The 25,794-nt window shown below is 41.0% G+C and overlaps 1 protein-coding gene across 14 annotated transcripts in view; it reads right to left on the bottom strand.

Moving 5' to 3' along the window:
• Nucleotides 1-25,794, bottom strand: part of hdac4 (histone deacetylase 4) — a 595,905-nt gene that overhangs the window by 217,378 nt on the left and 352,733 nt on the right. For all 14 annotated transcript variants that reach the window (XM_068035894.1, XM_068035896.1, XM_068035900.1 and 11 more), the window contains 2 exons: nt 20,053-20,173; nt 3,964-4,085 (listed from right to left, as the gene is read on the bottom strand). In XM_068035894.1, the coding sequence (XP_067891995.1) occupies nt 3,964-4,085; nt 20,053-20,173 (243 nt within the window). The remainder of the gene's footprint in view (nt 1-3,963; nt 4,086-20,052; nt 20,174-25,794) is intronic.

The raw sequence follows: 25,794 nt of genomic DNA, 5'->3' as shown, positions 1-25,794 counted from the left end.
AACCTCCTTTGAACCCCTCCAATGCATTTACACCCTTCCTTAAATAAGGAGACCAAAACTGCACAGTATTCGAGATATGTTCTCACCAATGCCCTGCATAACTGAAGCATAACATCCATACTTTTATTTTCATTTCCTCTTGTAATAAAGGATAGCATACCATTAGCCTTCTTTATTACTTGCTGTACCTGCATATTAACCCCGGCGGGACTCCACTCGTCACATCCTGCCAATCAGAAAAGGACCCATTTATCCACACTCTGTTTTCTGCCAGCCAGCCAATTTTCTATCCATGCTAATATGTTACCCACTACACCATGAGTTCTTACTTTGTACAATAACCTTTTAGGTGGCACCTTGTCAATTGTACATCAACGGGCTCCGCTTTGTCCACAGCACATGTTACTCCTTCAAAGAACTCCAATAAATTGGTTAAACATGATTTCCCTTTCACAAAACCATGCTGACTATTTCAGATTACCTTGAGTTTTTCCAAGTGTCCAGCTATAGCCTCCTTAACAACTGATTTTAACACTTTCCCCATGACAGATATCAAGTTAACTGGCCTATAGTTAGCAGTTTTCTGCCTCCCCTGCTTCTTGAATAGAGGGGTTATATTTGCTACTTTCCAGTCTGATGGAATCTTTCCAGAATCTAGTGAATTTTGAAAAATTAACACCAACGCATCTATTACCTCATTAGCCACCTCTTTTAAGACCCTAGGATGAAGTCCATCAGGACCCGGGGACTTGTCAGCCCGCAGCTCCATCAGTTTGCTCAGTACCGCTTCCCTGGTGATTGCAATTTCACCAAGTTCCTCTCTTCATTCCACCTCCTGATTTACAGCTATTACTGGAATGTTTTTTGTATCCTCTATAGTGAAGACAGAAGCAAAATATTTGTTCATTTCACCCACCATTCCCTTATCTATTAACTCTACATTCTCTCTCCCTCTAGAGGTCCAACACTCACTTTACTTACTCTTTTCCTTTTTAAATACCTGTAGAAACTCTTTCTATCTGTATTTACATTTGTAGCTAGCTTCCTCTCGTACTCCAATTTCTTTCTCCTGATTAACCTTTTAGTCATTCTCTGCCGTTGTTTATATTCTGACCAATCATCTGACCTGCCACTTATCTTTGCGCAATTATATGCTTTTTCCTTAAGTTTGATGCTTCCCTTAACTTTAGTTAACGGATGGCAGGTCCTCCCCTTAGAATTTTTCTTTATAGCAGAAATATACTTATTCTGAAATATCCCCTTAAATGTCTGCCACTGCTTCTCTATTGATCCATCTCCTAGCCTAGTAACCCAGTTCACTTCAGCTAGCTCAGCTTTCACGCCCACATAGCTGCTCTTATTTAAGTTTAAAATACTAGTCTTAGACCCTCTTTCAAACTGGAAGTAAAATTCAATTATATTGTGGTCGCTGCAACCTAGAGGTGCCTTTACACTGAGGTCATTAATTTTCCGGTCACATTACACAATACCAAGTCTAACATAAACTGCTCTCTGGTTGATTCCAGTACATGCTTCTCTAAGAAACCATCTCGAAAGCATTCTATAAAATACTCATCCAGGCTCCTATTGCCAATCTGATCTTTCCAGTTTATATGCAGATTAAAATCACCCATGATTATTGCCATCCCTTTATCACAAGCACCCAGTATTTCTTCTTGTATACTTCATCCTACATTGTGGTTACTGTTAGGGGGCCTGTAGGCCACTCCCACTAGTGACTTCTTTCCCCTACTATTCCTCATCTTCACCCAAACTGATTTTACATCCTGATCTCCTGAACCAAGGTCATGTCTAACTATTGCACCAATGCCATCCTTGATCAACAGTGCCATCCCTCCACCTTTACCTAGCTTCCTACTCTTCTTGCATGTCATATACCCCTCAATATTCACGACCCAATCCTGGTCATTCTGCAGCCACATCTCCTTGATGGCTATCAGATCATATTTATTTACATCAATGTGCGCTATAAGTTAGTCTACTTTGTTATGAATGCTACGTGTATTCAGATACACAGCCTTTAAATTTTGTCTTTTTGTTGCCTTTGTAACATCTAGCCTTGACTGTTGATGTGTTCTTATGTTTTTTTCTCTGTCCCTTCCTGCCATTCTCTGACCTTCATTTCCCATATTACTAATCTGCTCTCCTGCCTTGACTCAACCCCTTGGTTTGCTCCCATCTACCCAGGCTTAATCCCTCATCCCTCCTTGTCTATTTTAAAACCCTCTTTACTTCCCTAATTATACGGTTTGCTAGAACGCTGGTTCCAGCACAGTTCAGGTGCAGACTGTCCCAACGGTACAGCCTCCACATTCCCCAGTACTGGTCCCAGTGCCTCACGAACTGAAACCCACTTCTCTTTTAAATGTTTACTTTCTATAGTATGTAAAATGCTTTTTGTAGTTTAGTCCAATAAAGTGGCCCAGCTGGTACAGTGAGTTAGCACAATGTCCTTACTCATCTGGGACCAGGCAGTTGAATCCAGCCCAGACCAATCAGACAATGGTTTCCTTTCGCTGCTTCTATGTGAAATTAATTTAGACAATCTCATCCTGTTGCTGATGGGCGTAAGCTCATAGCACAAAACTACCCTATGTATGAATCTTTGGAGTTGGACGCATTGTGCACGAAGGATGTCCATTAAATCACTGCAAGGTCATCATTTATTGCCCATCACTAATTGACCTTAAGGTGTTGGTGAGCCACCTTCCTGAACCGCTGCACTCCATGTGGTGTAGGTACACCCACACTGCTGTTAGGGAGGGAGCTCCAGAATTTTGACCCAGTGACGAAGAAGGAACAGCTGATATATTTCCAAGGCAGGATGGTGTGCGAGTTGGAGAGGAATTGCAGGTGGTGGCATTCCCATGCAACTGCCAACCTTGTCCTCCTTTGTAGTAGAGGTTGTGGGTTTGGGAGGTCATAGAGTCAGAGAGTTATACAGCACAGAAACAGGCCCTTCGGCCACCGTGTCCACACCGGCCATTAAGCCTATCTATTCTAATCCCATTTTCCAGCACTTGGCCCGTAGCCTTATATGCTATGGCCGTTTCAAGTGCTCATCTAAATACTTCTTAAATGTTGTGATGGTTCCTGCCTCCACCACCTGAGCAGGTTACGTTCCCCAAGAACATTGGTGAGCCAGTTAAGTTTTCACGACACTGCAACAGCTTCATGGTTACTTTTAGAGATGCCAATTTTTTTATTTCAGTATTTTCCAAAAAAAAATTCAAGTTGTCAAATTGCAATGTTGGAATTTGAACTCTGATTTTCTGTTAGTACAAGCCTCCGATTACTAGTTCAGTGACATAACCACTACACTGCCGTAACCGACTATTCTATATTACAAACACACCTTATTGCAAAATAAATATGGTAATGCATTCTACATGTTGCAAGGAGCAAAGGAAGTACACTACATTAAAGCCAAGCCTCTAACTGAGGAATTTCAAATGGAACTGAACACTGCAATCATTAGCTAACATCCCCACTCCTGGCCTTATAATGGAGGGAAGGTCATTAATGAAACAAGAGATGCCTTCTTTAAGACAGAACTGAATAGAGGCAGGTCCTTCTTTCTTGTCATATAGAGTTAAGCTGTATCGATGTGAGCAATAAGGCATTTCAAAAATAGGCAACAGGCAGATGGGGCCTCAGTTTCATTTCATCCAAAGGATGGCACCTCCGACAATGCAGTTCTCTCTCAGCACTTCAGTGAAGTGTTAGCCTATGTGTTCAAGTTCTGGAATAGAGCCTAATACATGACTTTCTGCTTCAGAGGTGGCAATATTACAACTGAGCCTCTTGACTCTAATTACAACCAAATTGCAACATAAAATAAAATACATAGATTTTCTCTATTTGATACAGGAGAAAAGCTTTGCTTTCACATCAATAAACCAGACTTACTTCATGAAAATTTGCACTTTAATGCAACATTACCTGTTTTTCTGAGCGGGAAGTCATCTTTGGGATCATACATCCCTAGAACTGGATGATTGTATGAGGCAGATATGCTGCTTTGAGGTGGAGAACTCTGGTCTAATGAGCCATGCTGGGTTTTTCTACAGAAAAAAAGAGAAGCCACACCAATCAATCAGGTTGTAATCCACATAAAATATGCAGGTATTATAGCTACTGGAACACATATGAATCCAAATCTGAGATATTCAGCAGCTTTACAAAAAGGAATAGCTAGGTTTAATATAGCAGGCTGGTCCCAGGTTTAATCCCCAATCAATGGTACTTTAATTGATCTCAGCTGAGAGGTTATGGCAGGACACAACAATGGCTCCAATGTCCCTGTGTTAGAACCACAGGATAATATAGCAAAAGTGGTGGCTATTTGGCCCATCGTACGTGTGCCAGCTCTTTGAAAGAGCTATCTAGTTAGTCCTACTCCCCCACCCTTTCCCCATAGTTCTATAAATTTTTCTTTTTCCAAGTATATATCTAATTCCCTTTTGAAAGTTATACTGAATCCACTTCCACCACCCATTGAGGCAGATTTCCAGATAATTTCCTGCATTTAAAAAAAAAAAAATTCTGCTCATCTGCCCTCTCATTCTTTTGCCGATGATCCTAAATCTGCATCCTTTGGTTACCAACCCACCCGTAACAGGGAAGGGAAGATTGTGTACAGTTTCTGCTCCTAACCTCTTTCCAGAATCCACTGCTAGGAATGCTTGGGATGTTGACTGAGGACGGATAGTAGAATGAAGGGTATGTAGGCAGTTTGATCTTAGAGTAGGTTAAAGGTTCGGCACAACATTGTGGGCCGAAGGGCCTGTACTGTGCTGTACTGTTCTATTTTCTATGGATCAGGCTCAGCAGTGTTGCCCCACTCCCCTCCCCTTTCCTGGTCATTGAATGGCATGCTGATACTTACATTCTAGGCTTACGGATGAATTATGCTCTTTTCAAAAGGTAGCTTGGAGTGGAACTGTACCTCAGGGCACAATTGGTAGAGAAATTGTCACAAAAAAAAAAAGAGATTTGAAGAACTTATTTTACTCTTGTTTTGGTCCCACTTGTCACATTTGTTTGAGTTGGATAAAAGTATTACTTGCTAAAATAAACTATTCAATGTATCAATTTGTATTCTGTACTCCTGGATTAAAGCAGAGTGATAAACACAACTCAATACTTCAAAATAAAATTGGACATCTGAACTTCAAAGTAACATTTAACAGAAAATGCTACAAGTCAATAGCTAAAGAATTCCTGTGCACAAGACAGGTAAACCTATGGCTTGAGTATTATAAGACAGTAATATGCTGTAAGGCCCACACATCATAAACTAGAAGGTTTAAGCTTTAGTGCGTTATCTACATATTTCAAACTCAAGAGATGAGTTTGTACCTGATTTTAAAAAAATTTATAACTGAACTATGTGAACTGAAGTGAGAGACTTTTATTAGAGAAATAGCACACAAAAGTATACTAGATCTGAAACAATATATCTGAAATCAACAAAGGCAATAATGTTTATTGAAATTCTTGCAATTTTGTACCACAGGAATATAATATCTGAATGAGCAAGGACACTTAATTTGTGGTTTTCTAAGAAAAACTGATGGCATCACAAAAAACAATCCAGAAACAACAGCAAAAACCCCAAATCCCATGTATTAGAACTTTAACTGGAATTATTCTGGGTATGAGCTGTTTCCTAGATGATGTAGGATGGAATGAGGCATGAGCCACAATAAATGGACAAAATTAAGGAAATTAGAAGTTGCGTGTGGTCCATCAGCATTAGGTTTTTTATTTCTATTCCTCCCACCACTTTTTGGATCTCAAAAGGTTGCTAATTATTTTCACTCTGTTTTCCAGAAGAATTGGAATGCGTCATGTTAAAACCAGGTGAGGAGGGGTCAAAAGGCTCCCCTCTTGTCCCTTTCTTGTTTGATCACAACAGGGTTTATTTCTTTTAAACAGTGGATATGCTTACCAATTCAGTAAGTGTTTAATCCTATTACGTGCTATGATCATAAAAGAACCAATAGGACAGGTTTTCTTGAGTTTAAACAAGAAAGAGGTTAGTTTATTGTTCTTAAAACCAAAACCCAATCTAAGTAAAATAATAAACTACGCTCCAACTTTCACACACTCTCACAAAAGCAGGTTACAGAGTGAAGAATAGATTGCTTGGATCAGAGTCCAGAACAAATAAAAGAATATACAGTCTGTGGAGTCTGGTAATTCAGTTGTCTGCGGCTGAACTCATGGTCCGGCTGGTAGAGATGGCCACCTGGTTCAGGGTTTTCCTGATGTAGATGGTTTTCTCCCCGGGGTCTCTATCTGCCGCAATGATATACTTAGATGTTTTGCAGCCAGTAGGCAAGGTTTAAACTTACAGGGTTGCCTAGAGAAAGAGAGAAGAGGGAGGGAGAGACAGAAAGAGAGAAGAGGGAGGGAGAGACAGAAAGAGAGAAGAGGGAGGGAGAGACAGAAAGAGAGAAGAGGGAGGGAGAGACAGAAAGAGAGAAGAGGGAGGGAGAGACAGAAAGAGAGAAGAGGGAGGGAGAGACAGAAAGAGAGAAGAGGGAGGGAGAGACAGAAAGAGAGAAGAGGGAGGGAGAGACAGAAAGAGAGAAGAGGGAGGGAGAGACAGAAAGAGAGAAGAGGGAGGGAGAGACAGAAAGAGAGAAGAGGGAGGGAGAGACAGAAAGAGAGAAGAGGGAGGGAGAGACAGAAAGAGAGAAGAGGGAGGGAGAGACAGAAAGAGAGAAGAGGGAGGGAGAGACAGAAAGAGAGAAGAGGGAGGGAGAGACAGAAAGAGAGAAGAGGGAGGGAGAGACAGAAAGAGAGAAGAGGGAGGGAGAGACAGAAAGAGAGAAGAGGGAGGGAGAGACAGAAAGAGAGAAGAGGGAGGGAGAGACAGAAAGAGAGAAGAGGGAGGGAGAGACAGAAAGAGAGAAGAGGGAGGGAGAGACAGAAAGAGAGAAGAGGGAGGGAGAGACAGAAAGAGAGAAGAGGGAGGGAGAGACAGAAAGAGAGAAGAGGGAGGGAGAGACAGAAAGAGAGAAGAGGGAGGGAGAGACAGAAAGAGAGAAGAGGGAGGGAGAGACAGAAAGAGAGAAGAGGGAGGGAGAGACAGAGAGAGAAGAGGGAGGGAGAGACAGAAAGAGAGAAGAGGGAGGGAGAGACAGAAAGAGAGAAGAGGGAGGGAGAGACAGAAAGAGAGAAGAGGGAGGGAGAGACAGAGAGAGAGAAGAGGGAGGGAGAGACAGAAAGAGAGAAGAGGGAGGGAGAGACAGAGAGAGAGAAGAGGGAGGGAGAGACAGAGAGAAGAGGGAGGGAGAGACAGAGAGAAGAGGGAGGGAGAAAGAGAGAAGAGGGAGGGAGAAAGAGAAGAGGGAGGGAGAAAGAGAAGAGGGAGGGAGAAAGAGAAGAGGGAGGGAGAAAGAGGGAGGGAGGGAGAAAGAGAAGAGGGAGGGAGAAAGAGAAGAGGGAGGGAGAAAGAGAAGAGGGAGGGAGAAAGAGAAGAGGGAGGGAGAAAGAGAAGAGGGAGGGAGAAAGAGAAGAGGGAGGGAGAAAGAGAAGAGGGAGGGAGAAAGAGAAGAGGGAGGGAGAAAGAGAAGAGGGAGGGAGAAAGAGAAGAGGGAGGGAGAAAGAGAAGAGGGAGGGAGAAAGAGAAGAGGGAGGGAGAAAGAGAAGAGGGAGGGAGAAAGAGAAGAGGGAGAGAGAAAGAGGGAGAAAAAATGGGAGAGGGAGAGAGAGAGAAAGGGGGAGAAGAGAGAGAGAGGGAGAAAAGAGAGAGAGAGGGAGAAGAGAAAGAGAAAAAATAGTGAGAAAAAGGAGAGAAAAAAAGGAGAGAGAGAGGGAGAAGAGAGAGAGAGAGAGAGGAAGAGGGAGAAAGAGAGAAAAAAAGAGAGAGACCCTCACTTGGGTCCTGCACTGGTCGAATGCAGGTGCTTGTCTGCTGTAAAGAGAAGAAACTGCAAGTTTTCGGAGAGATGGACAGTCTGTCACATGATGGCCCAGTGTATTTTCTCTTTTGCATCTTAAGTAGTTCAAGTATAAGTTTTCCAATCACTCTCAGGTCCCATTGTTTCAGTGTTTACCCTTTGAGGTTCGTCTCCATCAGCGTTAATGTTCCAAGATGGCTTTGAATGTCGTGTTAATGGAGGTAAGGCAGGTAGTTCATTCAAAATTCATAAGCCATTGTTCTGGTGGGAGATTAACCAGACAATCAGCTCCACCTCGATACTTTGGTATGTGATGTATTTCGATGCAAATTGCGATGGCCATTTTAGCTGCTAGCAGTGATCCTTTGCGTCTCCTGCTTTCTTTTAAAATTTTAATTCAGGTATCCAACTGATGGATTAAAAAGAATCATTCGGCATAGCACGTGTTCATGACAATCATCAGAAAGTTTGCCACATCCTATGGGGTATTTTTTTTTTTGCTCACTAATATAGTTTAAAAAAAAAGACAGTTCTGCATAAAGTAGGGAAAACTGCTTTAGATTCATGTCAATTTTTTTTTTTACTAACATTAAGCAAGTACATGCATTGATATCGCGCCTTTCACAACCATTGGACGTCCCAAAGTGCTTTATAACCAATGAACTACTTTTTGAAGTGTAGGGAAACATATTTTTATATAGACAGTGAACAGAGGAAAACAAAACCCTTCTGATATCTAGTTAGCTTTAAAAAGTGTTTCAAGTCCCCAGGACACAAGATACATGAAGATATCTGAAACCACTGCAGAAAGCATTGAAGTACTGCAAAATTGATGCCATTCTGGCAGTACATCTTACCTGTTTTAGCCAAGATTGACATGTGCTTTGCCATTTATTGGGAATTAAGCCTCTAGTGGTTAAATGAAATGCTTACGGATAAACAATCTTTTCTTCACCTATATGTAAACTCTTATGACCACTCACTTCAGTGATGTTTCAAATACTTTAAAGCTGCCACCTTTGAGATGCCTTTAAAAATAGATATACTTTGAATAACAGTATTTTACTTTCTCCTCTTTCTGAAGTTTCCCAGTACCCCACCCTCCCCAAGCCCACCACAACATGTGGTTCTTTTGAAAAATGACGAGTGATGAATGGTGGGAGGTTCGAACTAAAAAGTACCACCTCCCTAAGCAGCATTTAAAAGGAGAAAAATGTTAAATGCAAGGGATACTCTTATTTTGCTTTGCAACAGGAAAAGACCCATGCAGGTAATGTATTGAGTGGGTCAGTCTTGGGCTAGTTGGCAATGTGCTCAGCAACATTTCTACTATGCTATCACACTATTTGAATACCAACCATGATCCTCAATTCAGCTCTGCATTAAAACAAAAATTATGCTGCTGTGGCAGAATCCATAACACTTGGAAATGATGTCTCTTGCTAAATGCAGCTCTCTAAAATTGGATCTGCCAGAAAGGTCAACCAAAAGAATGCTTTCGAGCCGGGGGGTTGGGGAACAGTCAAGATGGTAGCTCTATTGAACACATCCAGGAGTATCTTCTTTCAAATAGAAAACATATTGAGCTCTTGTTTTTTTTTGTTTCAGTAAAGTACTTTTTGAGAAGACAGACATCATTGAAAGTACTTCCCCAAGAGTACAATTCTCTTTTTAAAAAAGTGAATAATAATGACATCATTAAAGAACAATGGTCATTTCCACACACTATACTACTTCAGAGCCCTTTACACATTTCTCTTAATTAAATCAGCCAAGCATGCTCCCACTCAGAGGTAATCAGCACTTTCCATTCAATTTATTCATCAGGCAAAATGTACTTATTTGTTTTTAAGGGAGAGGTATAGATGGCAACACAATCTCAAATTAGTGGTTCAGCTTCAAAACCATCAACAATTAGATTTTTTTAAATTTTCATCCAATATTTATGAAACCTCCCATGACAGTATTTTTTTTTAAGTTCACAGTAAATGGCAAAGCACATGTTGATCTTGGCTGAAACAGGCAAGATGCACTTATACTCATTTAATAATATATACATTGCCAGATGGTACATTTCGGCATTAGCAATCTAGCTTTATTAAGCTGAAGGCACCAATTTGTACAAATTGCTGCTGTTTTCTCAGTAACTTTGATTACCACAATCAGCACAGAATCGCATAGCACAAAAGATGGTTATTCAGCACATCATGTCTGTGCCGGCTCTTTGAAAAAGCTATCCAATTATTAACCACCACCACCCCCCACCCCCAAAGACCTGAAAATGTTTCTCCTTTGCTCTTTGTTAGCTTGTTTTCTATTATTAAATAAACTGAGACATGCAGGGTGGCATGCTGTGTTAGTGCCTGGAGTGAAGGGATGATGGCTGAGACATTATGGCTGAGACAACAGTGTTTGTCATCTCAGCATCAATATGTGTAGAAGTGCCACCTGCAGACCAGACAGGTCACTGTTCTCTGAAGGAGCAGTCGTTAAATACACTGATTAGCATGGAATGGAACAAAAAAAAATTCCAAATTCAACAGTTGGTTGCTCTCAGCAGGAGTAAGGGCACTAAAATGGCCGCAGGCTTGGGGTTGGTGGGGGCGTAAGAACAAAGAAAGAACAAAGAAAGAAGAAAATTACAGCACAGGAACAGGCCCTTCGGCCCTCCAAGCCTACGCCGATCCAAATCCTCTATCTAAACCTGTCGCCTATTTCTAAGGGTCTGTATCTCTTTACTTCCTGCCCATTCATGTATCTGTCTAGATACATCTTAAAAGACGCTATCGTGCCCGCGTCTACCACCTCCGCTGGCAATGCGTTCCAGGCACCCACCACCCTCTGCGTAAAGAACTTTCCACGCATATCCCCCCTAAACTTTTCCCCTTTCACTTTGAACTTGTGTCCCCTTGTAATTGAATCCCCCACTCTGGGAAAAAGCTTCTTGCTATCCACCCTGTCTATACCTCTCATGATTTTGTACACCTCAATCAGGTCCCCCCTCAACCTCCGTCTTTCTAATGAAAATAATCCTAATCTACTCAACCTCTCTTCATAGCTAGCGCCCTCCATACCAGGCAACATCCTGGTGAACCTCCTCTGCACCCTCTCCAAAGCATCCACATCCTTTTGGTAATGTGGCGACCAGAACTGCACGCAGTATTCCAAATGTGGCCGAACCAAAGTCCTATACAACTGTAACATGACCTGCCAACTCTTGTACTCAATACTCCGTCCCATGAAGGAAAGCATGCCGTATGCCTTCTTGACCACTCTATTGACCTGCGTTGCCACCTTCAGGGAACAATGGACCTGAACACCCAAATCTCTCTGTACATCAATTTTCCCCAGGACTTTTCCATTTACTGTATAGTTCACTCTTGAATTGGATCTTCCAAAATGCATCACCTCACATTTGCCCTGATTGAACTCCATCTGCCATTTCTCTGCCCAACTCTCTAATCTATCTATATTCTGCTGTATTCTCTGACAGTCCCCTTCACTATCTGCTACTCCACCAATCTTAGTGTCGTCTGCAAACTTGCTAATCAGACCACCTATATATAAGGGAAGGGAAAGAAAAGATCAACCAAAATTCACCCTCTTGATCACTTTTCAATGACTTTATCTAGATAGCATGGGAATGTCGATATTCTTGACAAAATGGGGCTTAGTTGTGATGTCTCTTACAGTTCAACAGCTTGCCAACACACAGTTCACATAAGAACTCCAGTCACTTCTAAAGTACAGAAGGGTGACTGGTACAATGGGATCATGTTCAAATAAGAAAAGATAGGTTCAGGACTGACGAGAGGGAATGGAAGAAAATCAAAAGAAACGCAGGTGAAGAATCAAAGCTCATGGTTCAGGAAATGAACAATGCTGAAAACAGTAGAAGTAGTGAAGACAAAGTATGAATTAAGTTGGGTGATTCCAAAATTGGGTTTATGAAGTCTAAAGGACTACGATGGCACTGTACACACAAAAAAGCTAGTCTCATGGTGACCATGAAACCACTGTCAATTGTTGTAAAAACCCATCTGATTCACTAATGCCCTTTAGGGAAGGAAATCTGCTGTCCTTATCTGGTTGGGCCTACATGTGACTCCAAATCCACAGCAATGTGGTTGACTCTTAACTGCCCTCTGAAATGGCTGAGCAACCCATTCAGTTCAAGGGTAAGTAGGGATGGGCAACAAATGCTAGCCTAGCCAGCAATGCCAACATCCTATGAACAAATTTTTAAAAATGGCAAATGAAGAACAGCAACACTGGAAACAGGCCCCATGAGTTGTCCTCTAGAGTGTAAGGGCATGAGTTAAGGGAACGATTTAGAGTGAGAAACTGATTTTTAAAAAATGCTCTTTATTTCAAGGCAATATAATCTCAGCCCCTCTCCAAAACACAGGGAAAATAAAGTAGTGTGCAAGTACACAGACAGCACAGCTGGCAATTTTAACTAGTGTCTAACACCTCACTTTTCAATTTTTAAAATTGTATCAGGTTGGACCCTAAAAAGAGGTGGTTAAAAAGAGTAACAGATATGAGGGAGTGATTAGATAGAAATAATCTAAGGAAAGGATAATTATGTGATCCGGTGTATGTAGGGAACTTATCTCAGAAAACCACGTGCATCTTAAAATGCCCTCCGTGTGTAATAATGTGAATGCAATTATCTGCTGGGAGTGCTAAACTGAGGAATTACCCTTCTGTCCATAGTCATATGAGCCTTGTGGCTGGATGATTTACATAGTACCAATCTTTTGTATCCATAAATACTTTGAAGTTTATGGGAGAGTTTTATTTGTTTTCAGTCACCCCAGGTCCCTTATAACTGACACTGGTGGAAGTTATAAAGCAGTGGTTATGGAGACATTCTGCAATTCAAACAGAGGAAACGGAGAGATTGCACATAAAAGTAGTTCACAAATATAAACTTTGAATATTTAAATTGAAAATTGGAGAATCATGGCAAGAAACTAACACGTTATCTGACATCCATTCTGAGGGAGATAATTTGGGTACGGAAGACATTAGTGGCTACTGTGACATACTCCTACATTAAATTTCAATGAAATAAGGAATGAAGCTTGTGAACTTTATCAATCACAGCTAGTAAGTGCTGCTTAATTTGAAAAGGCAGCCTGGGGTTTTCGTTTAACACTCAAATGATTTAAGTCCTCAAGGTACTTTTTTCTTTTAGGATGATGTCTTTCAAAAAGAAACACTTTGCGGGTGATCTTTTTCATTCAGAATATGGGCATCGCTGGCAAGGCCAGCACTAATTGTTCATCCCTAACTGCAATCGTATACTTAGTGGCTTGCTAGGCCATTTCAGAGAGCAGTTAAAAGTCAACCACATTGCTGTCACAGAAAGACCAGGCCGGGTAAGAATAGTAGATTTCCTTCTCTAAAGGACATTAGTGAACCAGATGGGCTTTTATGACAATCCAGTAATTACATGGATAACATTACTGATAGCCGGCTTTTTATTCCACATTTATTTAATTAACTACATTTAAATTCCCCAGCTGCCATTGTGGAATGTGAATTAATGTCTCCAAATCATTAGTTCAGGCCTTAGGATTACTAGTCACGTAACATAACCACTACACTACCGTTCCCTATGACTTTAGTTTTCATTTATTTGTGCTGACTAAGCAATGGGACAGTACTGTTGGGAAACAGAGCACATTTATTCAACAGTTACCATCACTAGCAATTTAAATTAAATGCAAGGTAAAGCTCCCCTTTAATGTGTTCTAACATTGTCCCCTACTGAATCAGTGAATTTTACATTCCCCCCATAAATCATACTTTTGGATTCTGTGCCAGATTATTGATTTAGAATGAATTATGGTCTGTGTCTGTTATAGTTCAAGTTTTTTGCCAAAATCTTTGTCTTCTGCTCACAGCAACAAAAAAAAGGCTGTACAAGTAGGTGGAGTTTATGAAACAAACTTATGCTCTGATATATGTCATAAGTAGGATAGCATGCCATAAAATTAACATAGAAACATAGAAAATAGGAGTAGGTCATTCGGCCCTTCGAGCCTGCTCCGCCATTCATCATCATGGCTGATCATCCAACTCAGTAACCTGTTCCCGCTTTCACCCCATATCCTTTGATCCCTTTAAATCCAAGAGCTATATCTAACTCCTTCTTGAAAACATGCAATGTTTTAGCCTCAACTACTTTCTGTGGTAGCAAATTCCACAGGTTCACCACTCTCTGGGTGAAGAAATTTCTCATCTCAGTCCTGAATGGTGTACCCCGTATCCTTAGACCCCTGGTTCTGGACTCCCCCCACCATCAGGAACATCCTTCCTGCATCTACCCTGTCATGTCCTGTTAGAATTTTATAGGTTTCTATGAGATCCCCCCTCACTCTTCTGAACTGCAGCGAATATAATCCTAACCGACTCAATCTCCCCTCATACGTCAGTCCCGCCATCCCAGGAATCAGTCTGGTAAACCTTCGCTGCACTCCCTCTATAGCAAGAGCATCCTTCCTCAGATAAGGAGACCAAAACTGCACACAATATTCCATGTGTGACCTCACCAAAGCCCTGTATAATTGCAGCAAGACATCCCTGCTCCTGTACTCAAATCCTCTCGCTATGAAGGCCAACATACCATTTGCCTTTTTTACATCCGAGCTGTGGTATCAACTTCTGGATATCATGTAAAATGCCAACCGTATTCTTGACTTCTTTATCACAGAAACAATACAGCACAGAAGGTGGCCATTCAGCCAATCGTACTTGTGCTGACTCTTTGAAACAGCTATTCATTTAGTCCCAGTCCCCTGCTCTTTCCCTATATCCCTGTAATTTTTTTCCTTTTCAAGTATGTATTCAATTGCCTTTTAAAAGTTACTACTGAATCTCTTTCCACCACCCTTTCAGCAATGCATTCCAGATCATAACTCACTGTATAAAATAAAGGTAGAAAATACCTCATCAGAAGAGCGCATAGAGATTAAAACTAGTCAAACTTATTTACAGTTACAGTATACACAGAAGCATCAAGACACAAAGTCAGATAGAAGAATACTTAGAAATCAAAAATAGGGTTAGTCTGCAAGGGGCTAAGATAAATTTTAAAAGGCATTTTTATAGTCTGTTCATTGGCAGATGAAGCAGTCTTCTGTAGAAGTTCATGATGCAATACTGCTTGTGAGCAATGCAATTGTCAGTTAACCAACGGACTCCAAACTTCAGTTATAATGATGGACATGAACAATCTGTGCTTAGCTTTATGGAATGGAAATTTTCAAGTTATCGGCAAAGCTTGGAAGTTGGATTTTCATATCTAGGGTATTGTTAATCTTCTTGCAAACATCTTTAATTACTGAACAATCAGAAGAAATGGATTCATTTAGTCTACGGTCTGTTAATCCACATGTTAACATTTCACCAAACTTTATGACAGACTTAATTTCTGAATAAAGGTATAGACATAAAAAAAGAAAGTTGAATTAGGACAGCTAATTCTTACTGAAAATGCTTTGAGATCTCACCGTGGTGAAAAAGGACAAATCAACTCCCTTTGATATACAGCCTGAAGTCTTATTTAAACAAAATATAGATTAATCTCATTTGAAGTTATGTAACATAAAATACAGAAATCTCCCTATTTTACCAGTGTTGTTAACAGACATCCAATGGGAACTAGATGAGACAGCCCCAAATATATTTCATGCAGGGTCTTTGCAGCTAGCAGAGAAGCCTTTATTTGGGCTTTATTTGAAGTCACAGCTTTTAATAATGACATACGAATCACCTTGATATGTCCCTGATATTTCTGATCTTAAAATTGTGTTAAAAAGCCAAGTTTAATTCAAAATGAAAAATATGATTGGTACATATCAATCTTGGTTATAAAAAGTAATGAATATCCCCAAAATATGCAGTGAAGTTAGCATTTCCAGCAAAATCATCTCAATCACTGTAATACCAAAGGAATTCAAAATGAGTCAGTACGACTCAAAGCAACATTTAAAAACATAAATATAACTATTACACCTTAAGCAATAACAACTGTGATCAGATTTAACATTGGGGTATAATAGTAGCCCGGTAAATTTATAATGGCAAACATTACTTCATATTGGTAACTAAATGCGACTCAGTCATCAAAAAATGAGAAATAGGAAACAATTATTTTTGGACCAAACTGTAATGGCATCTTTCTGCAATCTTTAATTGCTCCATCAGGCACTAGATCATATATCATTTTACAATGCATTCTCCATCCCATCCAACCATTTTAAAATCTCACCTCACTTCCTATATTTCTAATACCACAAACTCATATTAGCACTAAAATCTGACTGCCAAATTCTGAAAAGTTCAGATCAGAGGAAATAGGGAGACTGCAGACCGATATAGATTGGTTGAGTGAGTGGTCACTTTGGCAGGAAGAATAAAAAAGCAGAGTAGTACTTAAACAGAGAACGAATGCAGAATTCCGAGGTGCAGAGGGATCTAGGTGTTCTAGTGTACGAGTCATAAAAAGTTAGTATGCAGGTACAGCAAGTAATAAAGAAGGCTAATGGAATACTATCCTTTATTACAAGAAATGAAAATAAAAGTAAGGATGTTATGCTTCAATTATACAGGACACTGGTGAGACCACATCTCAAATACAGTGCGCAGTTTTGGTCTCCTTATTTAAGGAAGGATGTAAATGCGTTGGAGGCAGTTCAGAGGAGGTTTACTAGATTGATACCTGGAATGAGCAGTTTGTCTTATGAGGAAAGGTTGGACAGACTGGGCTTGTTTTCACTGGAGTACAGAAGAGTGAGGGGAGACTTGATTGAAGTATATAAGATCCTGAACGGTCTTGACAAGGTAGATGTGGAAAGGATGATTCCTCTTGTGGGTGAGTGCAGAATGGGGGCGCTATTTTAAAATTTAAGACAGAGATGAGCAGAAATGTTTTCTCTGAGGGTTGTGAGACTTTGGAACACTCTGCCTCAGAAGGTGGTGGAGACGGGGTCATTGAATATTTTTAAGGCGGGGGTAGATTGATTCCCTTGCCTAACAAGAATCTAAGGTTATCGGGGTAGATAGGAGTGTGGAATTCGTGACACAAACAGATCAGCCGTGATCTTACTGAATGGCGGTAAAGGCTCGAGGGGCCTAATGGCCTACTTCTGCTCCTAACTCGCATGTTCGCATGACACTTACAGTTTTGCAGACTGCTGACATGGGGCTTTTCCCAGCAGTTACTGCTGTTTTCAAACATAAGAAGAAATACTTTTAAAGAGTTTCAATACTTTCTATTAAAGTTTAAAAGTTGGTTTTCCCACATCTGCTTTCTCGATACCTTTTTTCCTCACTCTGCTCTCAACCCCAGTTCTGAGGCTGGATGACTAAATGGTATGGCTATCACTGGTCATATTGTGCCAGATCTGCCAACAATCTTGATCATATCATGAGGCATCATGAAGTCACTGGTGTTGTTATAGAATTTGTTGTTTAGAAAAGAAAAAGGCGAAAAGAAACAAGCCACCCAAAAAAAGAGTGCATGAGGAGAGAACACACACATCCCAAACTTCTGAAATCCGCCTCCCCAGCCTGTGCCCTGAAACTCCCACTCCACTACCTCCCAAACACCCACCCCCATCATGAGGAGTTCATAAAAAAGACCCAGAGAAGGCAAGGCAGAGTGACAGATAAAGGGAGAATATTTCTTTAGCTTTTTGCCTCTCCAGGAAGTCTAAAAGCACTTCACAACTTTGCTGATCTAAGAGGCATTAAGTGGAGAGGCATAAGGAAAAAATGTCCATTATCAAGAAATCATTTGCGGAATGCAGTTATTTTTGTCCCAGGGTTGGAACCGACCTTAAAAGTAGCAATGTAACTATAACATCCTGCTTATTACTGGCTACTAGGACCAAGGTCACAAATAGGTTTGTGTTATTCACCTGTTGAGAGCGGTAGCTCTTTCCCCACCTTCCCTTGTGGACATGAAAATGCACTGTAATAGTAAATGGGGTTGTTTAACCTCTGCAGAGTAGTATAGGCAACTTCTACCAACATTTGGTAGCTGTTGCACTGAATGTAAGGTAGAATGTGACTAGTGACAATCATTGGTTGACCCTCGGCTTTTTATAAAAGCATATACATAAATACTGAAGCTGTGCAACTGTTTATACACCACCAGTGCACTCGTACTAGATTTTAGGCACATGCAATTCCATTCTTCTTGCTCTGAATGCCAATATTTCTTACTTGGCAATGGAAGGTAAGAAACAAAACAAAAGTTTATTTAGAAACCATGAAGAAAGTGCAGTTCCAAAATTGCTTTTACTTATGATCATTATAAAAAATGAAGATCACCATTAAACATAGTGTATAATCTATTCCCAATGGCTTTGAGTAAAACTGCACTGTTTAGTACTAGAGAGTGGTTAATGCTTGTGGAACTTTCACTCAGCAAGAGTCAGAAAGCTTCGGAGAAAATGAGTAAAAACAAAATTGTAACAAAAAAATGTGCTATTACCAGTTACATGCTTGACATAATTTATTATACCTAAACATAAATGTAAATTTGCAGGCCAATTTAGAAAGTAAGAAACTGCATATTTAACTGAAGTGCTTAACATAATTCTAAGTTATTGCAAATGCTTATTCACTGACAAATAAGTTGACACTATGGTTGCTTCAAATTAGATGTAATATTTATATTAAAAAAGCTTTGTACTAAAAATCACATCTGCAACCACTCTTTAATGGAGGGGTAAAACTCACCAGATTGGTTTCCTACAGCAGTTAAGTGGAGTTAGTAAAGCAAATGCCAATTACATAAAGATTTAGGAAATTTATGATTAAGAAACAGTATGTCTAACAGATAAGCATCATTGAGCAATATGAGGAGAGTCAGCCTCATGCTGGGCATTTTTTTAAAATATTCATTCATGAGATGTGGGTGTCACTGTTAAGGTCAGCATTTATTACCCATCCCCAATTTCCTTCAGAACGTGTTTCTGTTTGCCAAGGTCTGAAACTAGGACATGTAATAAGCAGCTAGAGACAACTGACCCCAATAAGTAGAACTGCTTTTGGGTGTCTAGAATGCCAAAGTGGGTGGCATATTTCAAGCTACAGCCATTGATGACAGATATCAGTTATGTAGAAAGAAAGACTTGTATTTATATCGTGTCTTTCGCAAGCACCGGACATCTCAAAGCACTTTACAGCCAATGAAGTACTTTTGAATTGTAGTAAGTGTCATAGCATAGGAAACGTGGCAGCCAATTTGCAAACAGCAAGCTCTCACAAACAGCAATGTAATAAGGTAGCTGATGAGGAAAATCAGACTTTGGAAAAAAGGTGCTGGAAGGGTACTATCTGCAGGTTGGCATAAGACTCACTCATATCTATTGTGTTTTATCTGATTATGTTTCTGTGAAGAGCTTGGGGTGTTTCACTACATTAAAGGCACTATATAAATGCAAGTTGTTCGCTGTTGAGTGGTGGCAGAGAGGCAAGTAGATGCTGCTGAAGCTCCATACCTCAAATTGGTAGAACCACTGTTCAATGGAGTACTGTGTTTACTTTCTGTAGTCAGAAACATTCACATTTAATGCACTGTGCCGCCTCCTATGCGACTTATGTTCCGAGTAATACTGAGCACCTAGCAAGGTGTCAAAACACACCTCAGTTACTGTCATCCTTTGTATGGAGGCTAGATGAAACACTGGTTGTTGAAGTTCAGAAGTAAGTCAACCCTCCTGTGCCAAGTAGATCTGTAGTATTGCAGGACACAGCAATGACTGTCCAGCCAACCAGGAAGTTTCTTAGCACTCAGTGTTGGTACACTGTGCTGTTGTAGCTTGTTAAATTTTGGCAGTACCCCAGCATAGCTTTAGGGGGTCCTTAAGTCACCTGTGCCCAAGCTCTCTGGACTTGGTCAGTTGGGTGTATTGGTATAGGGTGAGTATGTGCAGTTTGTATAAGGCAAGCATAAATTTTACTTGCGTGGATTTCTCAGTAGCTTGTTTTGGAGAACCTTAATTCAGATGGGTCTCTGCATCCAGATTCTTGGCTAGCCAAAAAAGTCATTGTACATATTATCACATTATTGCAACTAATCAGCCATACTTACCCGTACCAAAATCTTGGGTCATTTGGAATGGAATGGTTTATTGCCCTATGTGCTGCAGCTTTCTTTTTATTTAGGACAAACTCCTGAAGTCTCAACTTCACTTCTGTACTTGCTACTGCACCTATGAAACATATACACACAAACATAAGTTCCAGGTAATCACAGGAATCAAAAATTTAAGATCAACAGGCAGATTGTGTAGTAATTTTTTCCAGTAAAATGGGTGTTTTAGTTTACTTCACAGGTATGAGTGATAACTCTGCAGCCCAACAACCTGGTAACTCACTATAATGAACCATCATGTTTCAATCCACGCAACAGGTTCAATATGTGGATTCACCCATTCAACTCACCAAGCTCATCTCCCATGGAAGCCACCACCCACCCCCGCCCAGCCACAGGATCTAACTGCCTCTAATTCTCTAATGATTCCAGAGATTTCATTGTCATTACCTTATCCAGAATGCCATTCTAACTTTTAAATCACACTTTGCATCAAGTAGTAATTCCTGACACGAGTTCTGAACTTGCCTTTAGTAATAATATTTAATCAACAAATTGCTTTAAAATGTCCAACTCTTGATCACGCTCGATGTTTTCTTACAGAAAAAGTATGAGGACCTACATGTTTAAGCCTTAGGACTGCGACTTCCACTACCATACTACCACAGGCACCAGCATAACTACACACTTTTCACAGGGTGGTAATGATCTTGAGAAGGGTATACAGAATGATTAAGGGCAGAGGTTTCAGTTGCTAAGGGGTCACATTAAATCAGTCCTCACGCACCACCTGTGAAACATAGGTTATTGCCTGATCAGGAGCAGCTGAGTGCACAAGAAGAATCCGGTACGAAAAAAGTTATGACTTCGATCACCCAGTTTGCCACTTCTGATAGACTCTGAACAGTCATTGAGCCATGCTATGCCTGTCACTGACTTCTGCAGCAGAGACCTTAGACACCTCAGACTGAAACCATCCTTCAGGAATGTACTCACTGAAAATAGCCTGGAGTTGAGGTCCACACTCCATGGTGTGACAATTGCTGGTTTTAGCACATTTGGAGACAAAATACAGATTTTCAATTCTATACTTATCCATACTACAGAATTAACCTCAATCACAGAATGCATGACATATCATGCGAACAGGCAGATAGGTTGTTGTGAATTCACAACCAAAATGTGCCACTGGACAAGACACAGCAAGAACCCCCACAACATTCAGACTAGGACTGGCTATTGCTGGCTCAAACAGTGAACCATCTTGATCCACATCACACTGAACTGTGTGGGAAGTAAAATTGCAACCAGGTCTTCAACAATTAACCAACTATACTCCTTCAGGTAAGGATCAGGTCGAATTCTGTAGCAGAGAGAAGAAAGCTCAGTGCCATATTATGGGTAAGCCTAATCTGTCAGCACAACATACATCAGAATAATATTCAGAGCTTACACACACAATTAAAAAAATTAAGACTAGAAACATTACATATTAAGTAAAATCATGTCTGATAAGTACCTTTCAGGAGGTGTTTTAGATAAAAGACCTGTTAGCAAAACTAAAGCACATGATATTAAAGGGGCAGTGACAGAGTATGAAATAGGGTTAAGAGTCCGAAAGCAAAGGGTAGTGGTGAACAGTTATCACACGAAGGTATACATACAGGGGTGTCCCCAGCAATAAGTATTAGAACCACTGTTCTTTTTGATATATATTAGTGACCAGGACTTGGGCATAACTTCAAAGTCTGCAGATGACACAAAGCTTGAAAATGTAGAAAACAGTGTCGATAATAGTAACAGGTTTCAGAAGGACACAGAATGGTGGAAATGGGCAGACACATGGCAGATAAAATTTAATGCAGCTAAGTGTGACGTGACGCATATTGAAAGGAAAATGAGGAGATACAATATAAATTAATTGGTTCAATTTTAAAGGTGGTGCAGGAACAGAGACACCTGGGAGCTCACATACACAATTTTTTTTTTAAAAAGGTGGCTGGCCACTCAGCTGCAGACCTCGGCCGGAATTTTACACCCGCCACAGGAGAGGGCTGGAGGTGGGGGGTGTAAAATTGTGTGGGAAGTTGGCAGGGGGTTGCGGTTCCCATCACCATCCTGCCCCTGCTGCAATTTTACGAGCGGCGGCGGCAAACGGCCCGCCTGCCCCAGGGCAATTAAGACCCTTAAGTGGCCAATAATGGGTGGCACAGTGGCTAGCACCGCAGCCTCACAGCTCCAGGGACCCGGGTTCAATTCTGGGTACTGCCTGTGTGGAGTTTGCAAGTTCTCCCTGTGTCTGCATGGGTTTTCGCCGGGTGCTCCGGTTTCCTCCCACAGCCAAAGACTTGCAGGTTGGTAGGTAAATTGGCCATTATAAATTGCCCCTAGTATAGGTAGGTGGTAGGGAAAATATAGGGACAGGTAGGGATGTGGCAGGAATATGGGATTAGTACGAATGGGTGGTTGATGGTCGGCACAGACTCGGTGGGCCGAAAGGCCTGTTTCAGTGCTGTATTTCTAAATAAAATAAAAAATTGCCACTTAAGCGCCTCCTCCCACCACTGCTGGTATATTACCTGTGCTGGGCAGGCAGTTCAGGACCTTATGCCACCAGAAAAACTTGGCAACCTTCTTGCAGCTTGGGGGGGAAAAGGGGCGGGGGGGGGTGCCCTCCTGATTGGGAATCCCGTGCAACACATACCCTCCCCCAGCACTCAACCGACCATCCCCCAGCAAAATTGAAGTCAATGGGAATCAGGGGAATACTCTCCACTGGTTGGAGTCATACCTAGCACAAAGGAAGATGGCTGTGGTTTTTAGAGGCCAATCATCTCAACCCCAGGACATTACTGCAGGAGTTTCTCAAGGTAGTGTCGTAGGCCCAAACATCTTCAGCTACTTCATCAATGACCTTCCATCCATCATAAGGTCAGAAGTGGGGATGTTTGCTGATGATTGCACAGTGTTCAGTACCATTCGCAACTCCTGATACTGAAGCAGTCCGTGTCCGCATGCAGCAAGACCTGATTAACATTCAAGCTTGGGCTGCGAAGTGGCAAGTAATATCAGTGCCACACAAGTGCCGGACAATGACCATCTAAAACGAGAACCTAACCCCCATCTCCCCTTGAAATTCAATGGTAATACAATCATGATTCCCCCATTATCAACATCCTGGAGGTCATGACTGACCATAAACTGAACCGTTTAAATACTGTGGCTACAAGACCAGGCCAGAAACTGGGAATTCTGTGGCAAGTAATCACCTCCTCACTCCCCAAAGCCTCTCCACCTGCTACAAGGCACAAGTCAGAAGTCAGGAGTGTGATGGAATACTCACCACTTGCTTGAATGAGTGCAGCTCCAACATTCAGGAAGCTCGACACCATCCGGGACAAAGCAGCCCACTTAATTAGCATCCCATCCACTACCTTAAACATTCACTCCCTCCAGCATTGGCGCACAGTGGCAGCAGTGTGTACCATATACAAGATGCACTGCAGCAACTAGCCAAGGCTCCTTAGACAGTACCTTCCAAACCCACGACTGCTAACACTTAGGAGAACAAGGGCAGCAGGTGCACACCATTCTGCCTTAGAAATATATCACCATTCCTTCACTGTCACTGGGTCAAAATCCTGCAACTCCCTCCCGAATGGCACAGTGGGTGTACATACCCCACATGGACTGCATCAATTCGAGGTGGTGGCTCACCACTACCTTCCCAAGGGCAATTAGAAATGTGCAATAAAGGCTGACCTTGCCAGCAATACCCACATCCAATGAATATAAAAAAATAACCTTAGGTTGTTGGCCGTGGGGTCAATGATGAATCCCAATTGGAGCAGACTCAATGTTTATTGGACTTATCCCAAACAAATTTTCAAAACAGGACCTTTTAACAGGCATTAAATTACATATTTAAGGGGCTTAATACCTGGTTTACATACTTAAGAGTGAGACACATCTGTGAGTCCAGTTGTAGAAAAATATTCAGACACTGCATTTTTGCTGAGAGGCAGCCTCCTCACATAACAGCCTTTGAGGAGGTTATAGTAGCTGATATGGTGCCTCAGTTAAAACATTCCTTTAGATGCACTCCTATGTCTTGGACATCCTGGATCAAGATCTCCTATTTCTGTTCCTGTTTCAGCATATCCAGCTATAGACTTACTACTGCGCATATGCTGTGTGAAGTCCCCTGTTGCTAACAAGAAGCTTCCTTGGAGCTTTGCTAACATGCAACCTCTGCTTGCTGCTTCAGCTATGTTGAAATGGGAGTAATTGATGCAATTTAGAAAAGCAATGCGAGAAAATTTGCAATATTTTTCTTTGATTGCTGCTTAATGAATAGTTAATAGCTAGGTCTGCAAATCACCGTGTTGCACAGTTATACTTCCTGAAGAAATTTTAATTAAAAGTAAAGCAAACTCCTAAATTTGCTGTCTCTTCACACACATTTTATATGTACTTCGCCGATATTGCTCTCAGAAAATCAGACCCAAGTTTTTAAACTTAACTCAGTTTATTTTGTGTTGGGAACTGAGAGAGAATACTTCACAGTAAAGAAACGTTTGTAGTTTTGCTGATCATATAAATATTCAAGCTAGTTTCAAGTGCCTCAACCACTTCCGATTCTCAAGGTCCATTCTAAGTTTAGTCTATACTGGAAGGGAAAGATCGGCCCCCATGACTAACTTTTACATGACTGCACAAAAATGGGCAAACTGGTTTGCTATATTTAGATAAAAGGAAACATCTTGTTCAATTCTAAAATACTTGGTTAAAATAGCAAATCTCCTACTGATAATTTCGATCTAAAGTTTCTATTTTAATTTTCTCAGCATTTTAATCTCCCGGCCCATGCACAAGCAGGGTGGTTTAGACCATGGATGAAAGGGAACTGAAAAGTCTGATAGTGATTTGCATGAAATACTCATCACATGACCTTGTTAATTTTTTAAATCTTGTATATGAAAAATTGCATTGAACAACCCATGCTGTCACACTCCGACCCTGTTCATCTGTCACATTGTTCACTCATCCAGTCACTTATCCTCTCCTTCTGCTTGATGTGCATCTGACTCTATTTTCTATTTCTAAACAGCTTAAACCTCTCCTGCACACTCCTAGCTTTTCTTCTATACTTATTATGCTCACTTATTCTTTCAATGACAGGGAGCACTATGGTTGATGCTATTTTGCAAGTACCAGTGAATTGATATCACTTTCATTGGTGTTGATAATAGCCTGGTGGCTTCCACCTATCCCACTGTAAGGTCAAGGGGAAGAAACAGGTTAACAATGGAAAGAAACCAAGACGCAGACATGGAGCAGGAGCAACAAAAAGGGTTTTTAGTAGATAGAGTACAGTAGATAGGACAGGAAACGGAGGAAATGCAAGACCCATAGAAAGGGCTGAGTTGGAATTGTTAAGACGATATAACTGAATCCTTTAAATTTCTAAAAGCTTATCAAGTAGATTCAGGCTGCTGTCCTTTGAAAGCCTAAAGCACAGATCTGGTGCTCACTTTATAAAGATTTTGAAAGCAACAGGAATAGAACAAGTTACCGAAGTAACTTATCCTTATCAAGGATACGGTAATAATGTTTTTCCCTGAATAACTGATGAGGCATTTCAATAAGCCACTCAGTGCACCTTAATTTAGTTACAGGATGGCTATGCTCCCTATCCCTGTGGGATAATTGGCTGTGAAGAGTAAGAAAGCTTTGTCT

This window comes from Heterodontus francisci, chromosome 7 (assembly GCF_036365525.1).
Source record: "Heterodontus francisci isolate sHetFra1 chromosome 7, sHetFra1.hap1, whole genome shotgun sequence".
In the NCBI taxonomy this organism is placed as follows: Eukaryota; Metazoa; Chordata; class Chondrichthyes; order Heterodontiformes; family Heterodontidae; genus Heterodontus; species Heterodontus francisci.
This window is presented reverse-complemented; position numbering and strand designations above follow the sequence as displayed.